The 12,551-nt window shown below is 41.2% G+C and overlaps 1 protein-coding gene across 2 annotated transcripts; it reads left to right on the top strand.

Annotated features, from left to right (window-relative positions):
- Positions 1-2,230: 2,230 nt before the first annotated feature.
- Positions 2,231-8,028, top strand: LOC106820748 (transcription factor Sox-1-like). 2 transcript variants are annotated; one of them, XM_014825291.1, is made up of 12 exons: positions 2,231-2,291; positions 2,710-2,829; positions 3,376-3,541; positions 3,784-3,929; positions 4,257-4,492; positions 4,935-5,019; positions 5,266-5,372; positions 5,723-5,806; positions 6,202-6,441; positions 6,813-7,067; positions 7,401-7,536; positions 7,894-8,028. In XM_014825291.1, the coding sequence occupies exons 1-12, from the start codon at positions 2,237-2,239 to the stop codon at positions 7,929-7,931; spliced, it is 1,668 nt and encodes a 555-aa protein (XP_014680777.1). In that variant the 5' UTR covers positions 2,231-2,236; the 3' UTR covers positions 7,932-8,028. The 2 variants fall into 2 exon arrangements, with proteins under 2 accessions (XP_014680777.1, XP_014680778.1); XM_014825292.1 differs by lacking the exon at positions 7,894-8,028 and having other exon boundaries at positions 7,398-7,484.
- The last annotated feature ends 4,523 nt before the right edge of the window (positions 8,029-12,551 follow it).

Here is a 12,551-nt window from a genome sequence, read left to right on the forward strand (position 1 = left end):
TATCAAGCATGAATTTTCAAATGTCGAATCTGTCACTCCTGAGCAGGGGCGTAGCTACGGGGGGCCTGGGGGGCACGAGTCCCCCATAAATTTTCTGTGCCCCCTCAGGTGCCCCCCACCCAGCATGGGACAACATCGCGCGCAAGTAGTTTTTCACTCTCTTGAGAACACTGAATGATCTCTCACCGCTGCAGTTAGTCATCATCAGAGATAAGAATATTGAGAGCATGGTGCCAACGTTTGGAAGAGAATTTCGAAGTGCTGGGTTGCCCATCATCACGCGATGCATCCAAATCTCTGGAGCGTCATTTTGCTTGGAGGACAGGTAGTCACCTTAATTCAGATGCAAAATCTGACTTCAGAATGGAGGAAAAGAAGAGGAGTTCACTGCATGGAGAGCTCAGGTTCAAGGTCACTTGGATAACTATCCACCACTACCTTTGCATACTTGTCCATTTCTTCAGCAGAAATGCTAGTTAGCCTTCGAAGGAACCCAAATTTCCCACTGATGGTTGAACAGTATAATTTTTTTTTGTAGTCACAACACTTTATAGGGCCGGTCGACTTGTAGGGCCGGGGGCAAATGCCCCCTTTGCCCCATTGATAATCCGCTACTGTGCACAATAAGCCGCTCTCAATCTTACGGGCTGTACGGGTTGCCTGTTGTTTTGGCTGGGATCAATTTTCAACTGAGTAGGCCCTATACTTAATGGCGCCATAAGTAGATAACGCAGACAAGAATGCTGCAAAAAAATCCATATGTCTGTGTCTTAGGGGCAGGGGGTAACACCATTGTCACGTGGTATGACGTCGGGAGCTCCGCTTTTAGGCAGTGCCTAAATCTGAATATTAGCCATAGAAATAATATAGATAACCTAGAATGCTGATAGCCCAAGAAAATTGACCCCAGCGAGCGACGCTAGCGCCCCTACCGAAGACGGGAGCACTACCGCGGGAAATTTGTGTTTACATTGACTAAACTCAGCGATCACGTGCGCCTTCGAATCGCTCCCAAACTTTTAATACAACACAATTTCTAATATACTTATGCAATATTGCCCTGCTAGGTATAAGTGAGATCGGAAAGTCCAGCTGTGCTATGTATAGGTCACAGAAAAAGGGGGTACTATAAAATGGCCGAAGCGCGCTTAGGAATTAAAGTACATGATTAATGTAAACACTCGTGCGTTTTTAGTTTTTGCTTTCCGATTTGGCTTATTAGGGGCCCTGGCAGAACATTTTTTCCATTTGTAAACCTACATAAACGTACAAAAACGTCTATCTATATTATCAAGAGCTAGCGTATAAAGAAGGTATGTAAGTATTATTATGTCAAGCCTTCTTTATACGCTCTTGGTATTATTTCTATGGTTATAGCCAATGCGCAGTGAACGCGCACGCGCGACGCAGCGGTGCCATGAGAACAAGATGCGGTTGTCAAGACAACGACGCCCTTTTGGAAACATTTAGAACAATTCAGTTCACGGTTAGAACAATAAGGAGGAGCTTGAATCAAGAATTGTTCGTTTATGATTGTAAGGACAATATGACACATATAAATAATCTTAGGTCAGATGAAACAGAGCAATATGAGCGCGATGATTCAAGTGACTCATTCCTGTCTTTGCCAGCGTATGCACAGTGTCCGGTTGTGTCGCAGTATACAGAGGCAGAACGTAAGCAAATTCGAGAGTAGTGTAGGCCTAGTGTGTATCGTTAAAAGTATTCGCAATGTTACATTATTTAACACAAATGGCATGCGTCTAATCTACGAACTAGGTTAATCTCGTAAGTAACGCACTACTACTACTACGCCTACTACTAGGTAGGTATGTTTTGGGTGCATAATAATATATGCTATGCATTCGTTTGCGGTTTAGATGTAAATACAGCAGGGGCGTGTACAGGATTTTGACCAGGAAGGGGTCTAACCGTAACCCAAACTTGCGAGCACGCGAAGGGTGGGGGGTCTGGGGGCCCTCCCCCATAAATTTTTGAAATTAGACCCCTTCAGATGCGTTTTCTGCGCGAGCAGGGGGGGTCCGGACCCCCGGCCCCCCCCCCCCCTGTACACGCCCCTGTACAGCGTACCATGATTTCATTGAATGGCATGCATCCGCTATTATACCTAGAGAAAACTCATTACAGCTCAATATAATGTGTTATAGTTGCAAAGCAGCCAAAGACTTGTTATGATGAAAAAGGAAGAAAAATCAGAAGACCTCCAAATGCCTTTATGGTATTCTCTAATCGAAGAAGAAAGATTCTTGCAGCAACCTATCCAGGAGAAGGTAATAATTTTTATAAGAGAAGGTGTCGGTTATAGGGCCGGTTATGTAATTGTAAGCTCATTCACCATACCAGGCCTATATTTTGCATGTCGAGAGCTGCGTGTTCATACCCTATAGGGGCCTATAGTCAGGGCCGTGAACAATTTTAAGTGTTCACAGAACTTTTATATGTTAGCTTACATGTATAGCGCAACATCATGCATTCACCTTAAATAATTATTAATTAATAATATATAGCATAACTAAAACTTATTTACTGATTAAGTTGATGTCAATGACAGTTACATTTGACAACATATAATTAACTAATAAACTGCATGTGATGACGAATTTTTCACTTAAATATTTCAATTAGGTGATTAATTGAAAGTTTGGATTCTGATACATTATAAATCCATGTTAAATTATTTAATTCCAGGCAACAATAATATTAGCACTCGTCTTGGCCGAGAGTGGCGAAACATGCCTGCAAATGAAAAGAAACACTATTTTGATGAAGCTAAGAGACTGGATGCAGAACACAAACAGAAATATCCATGTATGAGCATGTTTTGGAGCAATGCATTATGCAAACCTTTGAAATGCATGTACAATGTGTGCTATCATGAACGTATCTATACAGAAACATATGCTCATGATTAGTGTGATTAATATAATTTTAATTGATGATTTGATCATTATAATGAATTAATATCATTAAAAATCTTAATTGATTATGGTAATTAATCTACAAGTTCAAAATTTAATTATTGTATCTAAATAATTTTTTGATTGACATTTGAAATGTTTAGGCAATTACTATAGTAGCATATGTATTGGATTATAAAACAATCAGTTGTGATTAATAGTACTAATTAACTACAAGTCATAAAAAAGATAAAAGCTTTGTACTTTTAGATGACATTGTATACTGTATGATAACCATGATTACATTGTTTTACAAGCCAGTATGTATTGAATGACGATTTATAATTATACTATCTGTGCCACATTTATGTTAGCACTTGACAGTATTATAGAACAGTGTTGTATATAGCAGTACCTATAAGAGAAACGATCATCAGTATCAATCATTTCCTTGCAGATTATCAGTATTGCCCGGGTGAAGCCAGGAAGCGGAAACTGCAACAAAAGATTGTACTCGTGACCTCTGACCAAGAAGAAGAGAAAAATACTCCAGGAAAAACAACAAAGCATCGAAAAAAGAACATGCCCGTCTATACTGTCATACCCCCAAATGGGCCAAACCAGTAAAACCCTTTATTATGGTTATCTTAACTTGAAAATACAATTTTTGTTTTTTTCTTATCATAATATCATTAAATATGTCTCTATATTGTATGCATATATTTGCTCATGCTCAGCTAGCAAGGATCGTGTTATCATTGTGCATTATGTAAAAAGAAAGGCTTCAACAAATCATTATAATTTGGGTTGAAAAGAATAAAAGAGTAAGATTGAGTGATAAAACATTGCAATAATCCATTTTTAGGTTGCCAACCTTGCTTCTAGTAAATCAAAGTGGTGGGCAGACTGTGAGAGACTATGTCACCCAACACCTGATGAAAGAACGTGGAAGTCCTACAGAGATGTCAGGCTGCTGCCACCAGTCTCAAAATCTGCACTCATGTGGACCTGGTAGATATTTTCTATAACAGTGTATCCCAAGCATAATTATTATGACAGTTTATTAGTTAATTAAGTTGTTAAATACTCGAAGGGTTTTTCCTCTGAATGAAGTCTGTCAATGAAATGGAATGATGCTTTTTATCTTGAATGACTATGACGAAAGAAATTATTCAGTGAAATTATTCAAAACTGTATATACTGTGTTTGCGTATATGCATGCATACACACATGTGAGGATGAGTTTTATGTGTGTATATAAATAATTGTATGTAGGCATATTGAGTGCACAGTAGTATTCGTTTTTTAGTTGTTTTGTTTTTTATGTGCAATGTATAGTTGGACATGGACAATATGGTCACGTGCCTGAAAGCTATCAGTTTTCACCTCCCATGAACCCTGGACCAAGTCAAGGGCAAGCTCCATTGGACTGCCCTGAACCATACAGGATTCTAAATGGTGCACCGAATCCTGGTGCACATATGTACCACCATCATCACCATCATCACCTCTCTTACCCTTCGCAGCAAAGACCGAACGATCAGTGCCAAGTGACACCCAGTGGTCATGATATTGTAAGTCATGTGATGTTAGAGAACTCAGGTTCTACCACTGTTTTTCTTAAGACAAGATTACCTAACATATTAATTGGTAGAATTTTCATAATCACACAAGCAAAGCGAGTGTGTTGTGATCACTCGTGTGAGATAGATTGGTCTCTATAGACAAATAGTGATATAGTCTCATATTCTTCTTATGTAGTTATAGTTGCAATTATCGTTGCTGTTGCACACTTTGAGATTTTATAGGAGGTTTCATATGAATGCCCATATGTGTTTATCTGTGCTAATGAATTCTCTATTAAATTAATTATAGTAAGCATTATTTACCATTAGGAGTTCTTTAATTCCTATGTGTAATGATTTGACTATAGTGTAGCATGCAGTTGTATTTTTTGTTAGTTTATGCCAAACAGCTCTGCATAGCAACCTATATAGGATGCACATGTTTCTTCAGAGTGGAAGAGGAACCAGCACCTCAGCTCATGGTCAGCACCACTACTGCATCCACAACATGAATTCCGATCAAAGGAGTTCGGCTGGTATGATATTGTTGTTTGTTTTCCATTCATGATTTATATATAGCGTGTGATTTAATTATGCATGGAATCTTTATTGTACGGCAGAAAATGATTGTAGTTCAATATCTAATATTTAGTTATCAATTGAATTGTCACACTGTAGTGTTAAGCATTTGCATTTATTTATATGTCCATAAAATATAATTCACGATTTCACGTAATTGCAGTGATAAAAAGGTTTAAGAGTGTGTTTTCTACTTGATTTAGCTGTCAAAACATCAAAGTCTCAGCCACCTCAAATCATATATGTGCCAGTGGATCGGGAATATGCTAGCTCACTAGGATATGCTGACAATGGAAATGTCATAACAGAGGTACATGTTTACTATAGATGCATGAAATAAATAAAAGGTGTGTGATAATAATATAAATTATAATTTCTTACTTTCAAATAAAAATAAGAAAGTTGACAGATATACATTTTAATTGCTATATCCTGAGAACTATGTATATGCAACAATATTTTATTGTCTAAAACAGAAATCAGTTTAGTTTATATATATATATATATATATATATATATATATATATATATATATATATTATATATATATAAGAAAGTAGAATGCATGAGGTGTCAATTTATTTGTATTTTGTGAGCGTTTCAGAACATGTCTTTATCAGGCTTTACAATAAAATGTTTATTTATTTACATACTAAAAAGGTGGATGGTGCACAGCCTGCCATAGGATCGGCTTTCGAAAATGAGAAAAACCTTGGTCCAGGGGAGTACAGAGTTCCATACCAAGTAAGTGTATGGAATTTGTAGAGATTACTTGCTTTTTTACAAGCTTTTTTACGACGTTTGTTTCCGCTAACCCGACCGAGTCCATTTTAAACCGCCGCGTCGAAACTTTTTATTGTGATCGGCAAAAAAAAAATTCCAACAGGATGTCGATAGGTGAATGCATTGATTTGACTTTGAAGTTATTATAATATGGGCTGTTATAAGTATAAAACAAGTATTGTTAGAATAAAAAATAAATAAAAAATATTTGATTAAAAAAAAAATTCCTGCCTACCGTGTCACATTTTTTTCAGCTCGTTAGCGGAAACAAACGTCTTTTTTTTAGGCCTAAGCTAAATTTTGTTTCAAAATAATTCTGGGTAATAAATCAATTTTATCAATTTTTCTATATACAGGGTAACAACACAGATTCTGTTAGATATGGTTATGAGAGTGAGTATCAACATGCTGCCTATTCCCCTAACCAGTATTATACTGGCAATCAAAGTAACATGGTAACAACTCCAACTTGGAGCAGACAAGTTGTGCCAGCAGCTCAGGGTAGACCTGATGTCCATGATCTACAGGTACCGCAACGATACATTTATGCTGGTCATCCCAACTATGAGTATGAGAGTAACAACAGCAATGATGAGGTAAGGGGTAGACTAAATTCTTTTGGTTCGTTACTGCTTTTAAGCAAAATAGATATGTTGACCAGTAAAATGTAATTATTCATGTAAGATATTAAATTCATGTCTTAGATTGTGGTTTATAAGAACATGCCTCCACCAGCTGCCTTGTTTAGTAATGTATATGACTACATGTCTTTAGAAGGTTTGTGGTCAGCTGCCTTTAGATGGCTCTCCTTTTGATAGATCTTACATAGTGCTAAATTTACCAAGTGTTCTTAAATGTCCAATAATGTCATTGTTGTTGATGAAATGTGTCAAGCACTGAAACTAATTTTACACAAGTCTGTTTGAAGATGGAATCTCTCTCTAATACATTTTCTGTGTAATTTCAGATGCTCGGCTTGTACAATACTGGGAGCGCATCCATTAGCAATGAACCCATTCAACAGAATTTAACAGATCTCTCGTCTGCAACCAGCCACGAGACCCTGGATTCGAAGAGCGCGATTAGTTTTCCTTCAGAGACTCGTTCCTGTGTGAGCAGTAGTGACTATGATATAGAGGTCCAATCCGGTGGAAGAAGGAGCAGAGGAGCTGCATTGGATTCTTCGTACAGTGACAGGGAGCAGTGTTTCCAAGCACCACAGGTGAGGGTGAATATCTGCATTTTAGATGATGATGATGATTATAATATTACTAACTGTAATAATAATATTATTAGTAATATTATTAACCTGTAATTAAGGAGGTGTTTTAGAAATGTTCGTCAGGAAAACTATTAATTTTTAAGCAAATGTACAGGGGCAATATTTGCCTCTTTCTTTTGTATATTACATCCTGATGTACCCTTATTTATTATAGAAGATACTATAAGCTCTGTTTTTGAATTTATATATTAATATGAATTTTGAATTTGAATTTGTATTATATTATTATCGAATCGTTTTTTGTAAGCCTACATTTGTATTTTGTCCTAGTAGATGGCAGCTCCAGTTACATTGCAGCCTGTAGAGACTGTTCTGCATCAAGGCGGAGCAGCAAAAAATTCCTCTTCTGATATGAACATTTACAGGATTGATGCTGGAGATTTAGTTCCCATCTCCTTATCATCATTGGTCAGTGCACGTTGTAATGTGTATCTCATTGAAATCATACTTTTTGTGAGTGATCTCCTCTCCCCAGTAAGCCACTAATATTAATATCAGGAGTAGATAATAGAAGATCTTCTATTAATCTACTGCCTGTCGTATAGTGTATGGTCAGGCCTTTATATATATATATAACTAATATATAATATCAGTATATATATATATATATGTATGTATATATATATATATATATATACAATACAGAGCATACCTCTGTATAATATAAAAGAAAAATATGGCACTTCATATCATCCACTTTAGAGTGTAATTCACATGCAGACATTTGTTCGATCAACTTATTACTGTTATTATTTTATGTGCAGGTTTGGGCCACAGTCTGTCCTCCCACCTGTTGAGGGATGAAGTGGTGACCTTTCTGGTCCAATACAGCTAGATACGTCAGATATAGACTTTTGTGCAAAGGGAAGAGGCCATGGACACGGGTGAGGTACAGCAAATGACACAGGGTACGTTATAAAGTCATGCAGTCGTGCACACCTCTCTTTGCATTTTGATCAGCTTTCCCACACGCTTCCCCCACCTTCCAAATACAAAACTACATTTAGCTTGTGTACTAGAGGAAGTCCACCCATGAAATATATACATGGAAGTTCGTTAACGTTGCCTGGGTTACTTGGGTTATGAGAATTGAGTTAGCTAAGGTTGGGGCTAACATTTAGTGTTACTGTTAGTGTAGAGTGTGGCATTAGCAGAGTGTTCGAGTCACTGCAGGCTTGTGATGGGGGCAGTAGGTTAGGAGTTCTATTTAATATATAGAACTCCTAAGTATATCAGGCCCGTAGCCAGCTTTCTATTGGGGGTTCGTTTTTCAATGTCAATTTGCTCGGCCTGAGGGCGCTGTACAAGATTTGTACCAGGGGGGCTTGACCGTAATGCATAGTTGCGAGCACCGCGGAGGGGGGTGTCTGGGGGGCCCTCCCCAGAACATTTTTTAAAAATTACAGCCCTCAGATGCGTTTCTGCGCGAGGCAAGGGGGGCGTCCGGGTTCCGGGACCCCCCCTGTTACACGCCCGCTGCCGGGCGCGAAGCGACCAGGCGGGAGCCAGCGGGAGGCTGTAGCGGGGGGGGGAGGGGTGTGGGAGCAGGGGTGTTCACGTGTTCACCGCTCCCCGCACGATTGAGGAGATTTTGCAACTTTATTACACTAAAATGGCGCGACCTGAGGGTGAAATTCTTGCAAATTTGTCAAAAAAAAAAATTTTTTGCTTCGGGCGGCAGGGGCTCGGGGTGTCGGAGGTCTGCGTTTCGAACCCCCCGGAACCCCCTGGTACGGGCTGTGGCTATATTATACTGGTTGTTATACTTATTACACTTTATTATATTATTTTATTATACTAATATTTTTTTACATTTATTATGCTACTTATTATACTTTCCTAGTATATTATACTGGTAAGCATAATTAATTATCACGGGTAGTAACTGTGCAATCTATATAGAGAGATCTTGTTGCTGTTCTGTAGACTGGCAGTGTTACTGAGCATGCTGTTGAGATTAAACGTGAGAACGTTGAAGCAGCAGCCAAGACTGCAGAGATGCAAACACCTCTTAAGAAGAGAAAGGTTCACAGGAAAAATTCTGATGGTCTAGTGAACTAAATTGTAGTTACCTAATACCTGGATTGTGATTCTATTTGAGTGTACTTTTACTTAAGTGTTTTTTTAATAATGTTTGAGCTAGTGAATTACACAAATGTAACTAAATTTCTGTTGGTACTTTAAGGTAATTGAACTTTTAATTTGATTTTAGAAGACAGTGAAAAATATTCAGTCAACAAAAACATGACTATACTTTATATGCCATGTATATATAATATGCAACTTGGTAAAGCCTAGAAAAACAATAATGGTGAGTGCAGGCACATGGCAGTGGAAATGCAACAGTATTGGCAATGAGTATACTTATGATTGAAGGTTGGAGGGGTGGAGTTTTTACGAAGCTTTACCTAGTGTTAGAATTCTCTTGTAAACAAGGTATTCCGAAGATGACCATTTACTTGTTGGTTAGATGCCTATAGTGTAGTTAGTTTTAGTACACCCGTATAGTTACTAACAGGGTTCTGCTCATTTACGTAATTCGTTGCTATATGGTCCTACATATTCAGCTTGGTTTCGTTGAATTTGTGAACGTGGTTTTCCACAAAACAATTTTTACGGTTCAGTCCCCTTGATAGATGTAATTTTTTCGCCGACACTTTATACTCCTACTTATGAATAACGGTTTCTCTGTGACAGACACATTTGCATGCTGTGTTGTTGTACTTTTCATAATGTTTTTTCCTTAAATTGTTGATATTAGAATTTCGATAGTTGCTCGTTTGGTGTAAACAGTAAAAGAGAAGCGTGATCATGAGCATTCCTTTTGTTGTAAACTTGTGTTACACCAGAATTTCTGTTGAGTGAATTTGACCATTTTAAATGCATGATTTACGAAATATATTTGTGAAAACAGGGTACAGTAGCTTTTATGATGAGTGAATTTGAACAATTTAAGTGTATGATTTACTAAATGTAATAGATACCTAATTGTTAATTGTACATTCTATTATGAGAACAAAGGTTTGTGTATTTTCGAACTGTTCTTGTGCTATATATTTTTTGGATGAAAACACAATGACCCGTGCTATTTCAGGTTAAACCACGAATATTATTTTACTGCTATTTTTTAATGGAACTATTTGTCACTTAATTTATGATTCGGAATTTTTATAGTATGTCTTGAGAGATTTGTAACCTGTTCACGTTGTTTCGTGTGGACAGTTTTCAGCTATTGAACCAACAGTATGAAAATAACTTTGATACATAGAAGCTAAGGATGTATGCGTTGTGTTAACTAGTTGACCGCACGTCTCGTTGTCCAGGTAATATATAATACAGAGTGGGAGGAACGGGCGGGGGTCTATTCCCAGTTTCGCGTTAGAAGAGGGGAGGTACCTGCGTTAGAGGAGGGGAAGGTACCCGCGTTAGAGGAGGAGAAGGTACCCGCATTAGAGGAGGAGAAGGTACCCGCGTTAGAGGAGGGGAAGGTACCCGCATTAGAGGAGCAGAAGGTACCCGCATTAGAAGAGGGGAAGGTATTCGCGTTAGAGGAGGGGGAGGTACCCGCATTAGAGGAGGAGGAGGTACCCGTATTAGAGAAGGGGAAGGTACCCGCATTAGAGGAGGGGAAGGTACCCGCGTTAGAGGAAGGGAAGGTACCCGCGTTAGACGAGGAGAAGGTACCCGCGTTAGAGGATGGGAGGTGCCCGCATTAGAGGAAGGGAAGGTACCTGCGTTAGAGGAGGGGGAGGTAGCCGCGTTAGAGGAAGGGGAGATACCCGCGTTAGAGGAAGGGAAGGTACCCGCGTTAGAGAAGGGGGAGGTAGCCGCGTTAGAGGAGGGAAGGTGCCCGCGTTAGAGGAGGGGAACGTACCCTCATTAGAGGAGGGGAAGGTACCCGCGTTAGAGGAAGGGAAGGTACCTGCGTTAGAGGAGGGGGAGGTACCCGTATTAGAGGAAGGGAAGGTACCCGCGTTAGAGGAGGGGGAGGTACCCGCATTAGAGGAAGGGAAGGTACCCGCGTTAGAGGAGGGGGAGGTAACCGCGTTAGAGGAAGGGAAGGTACCCGCGTTAGAGGAGGGGAACGTACCCTCATTAGAGGAGGGGAAGGTACCTGCGTTAGAGGAGGGGGAGGTACCCGTATTAGAGGAAGGGAAGGTAGCCGCGTTAGAGGAGGGAAGGTGCCCGCGTTAGAGGAAGGGAAGGTACCCGCGTTAGAGGAGGGAAGGTGCCCGCGTTAGAGGAAGGGAAGGTACCCGCATTAGAGGTGGGGAGGTACCCGCGTTAGAGGAGGGGGAGGTAGCCGCGTTAAAGGAAGGGGAGGTAGCCGCATTAGAGGAGGGGAAGGTACCCGCATTAGAGGAGGGGGAGGTACCCGCGTTAGAGGAGGGGAGGTGCCCGCATTAGAGGAAGGAAAGGTATCCGCGTTACAGGAGGGGGAAGGTACCCGCGTTAGAGGGAGGGGAGGTACCCGCGTTAGAGGAGGGGGAGGTACCTGCGTTAGAGGAGGGAGAGGTACCCGTATTAGAGGAAGGGAAGGTACCTGCGTTAGAGGAGGAGAAGGTACCTACGTTAGAGGAAGGGAAGGTACCCGCGTTAGAGGAGGGAAGGTGCCCGCGTTAGAGGAAGAAAAGGCACCCGCGTTAGAGGAGGAGGAGGTACCCGTATTAGAGGAGGGGAAGATACCCGCGTTAGAGGAGGGAAGGTACCCGCGTTAGAGGAAGGGAAGGTACCCGCGTTAGAGGAGGGGGAGGTAGCCGCGTTAGAGGAGGGGAACGTACCCGCACTAGAGGAGGGGAAGGTACCCGCGTTAGAGGAGGGGGAGGTACCAGCGTTAGATGAGAAGATACCCGCGTTAGATGAAGGGGAGGTACCCGCATTAGAGGAGGGGAAGGTACCCGCGTTAGAGGAGGAGGTACCCGCATTAGAGGAGGAGGAGGCACCCGCATTAGAGGAGGGGGAGGTAGCCGCGTTAGAGGCGGGGAAGGTACCCGCGTTAGAAGAAGGGAAGGAACCCGCGTTAGAGGGGAAGGTGCACACGTTAGAGGAGGAGGAGGTACCCGCGTTAGAGGAGGGGAAGGTACCAGCGTTAGAGGAAGATGAGGTGCCCGCGTCAGAGGAGGGGAAGGTACCCGCGTTTGAGGAGGGGGAAGTACCCGTGTTAGAGAAGGAGGTACCCGCGTTAGAGGACGGGAAGGAACCCGCGTTAGAGGAGGGGGAGGTACCCGTGTTAGAGCAGGAGGTACCCGCGTTAGAGGAGGGGAAGGAACCCGCGTTAGAGGAGGGGAAGGAACCCGCGTTACAGGAGGAGAAGGCACCCGCGTTAAAGGAGGGGGGTACCCGCGTTAGAGGAGGAGGTACCCGCGTTAGAGGAGGGGAAGGAACCCGCGTTAGAGGAGGGGAAGGAACCCGCGTTACAGGAGG

Source organism: Priapulus caudatus, unplaced genomic scaffold, assembly GCF_000485595.1.
Source record: "Priapulus caudatus unplaced genomic scaffold, Priapulus_caudatus-5.0.1 Scaffold45, whole genome shotgun sequence".
NCBI classification, from domain to species: Eukaryota; Metazoa; Priapulida; class Priapulimorpha; order Priapulimorphida; family Priapulidae; genus Priapulus; species Priapulus caudatus.

What these genes read in the sequence shown, in the direction of transcription:
- LOC106820748 (XM_014825291.1), top strand. Translation starts at nt 2,237, where the DNA reads ATGGTATTCTCTAATCGAAGAAGAAAGATTCTTGCAGCAACCTATCCA. An exon ending in CCCCCAAATGGGCCAAACCA is followed by an intron (nt 3,542 to 3,783) that starts GTAAAACCCTTT and finishes ATCCATTTTTAG; the next exon opens with GTTGCCAACCTTGCTTCTAG. An exon ending in ATGGAAATGTCATAACAGAG is followed by an intron (nt 5,373 to 5,722) that starts GTACATGTTTAC and finishes CATACTAAAAAG; the next exon opens with GTGGATGGTGCACAGCCTGC.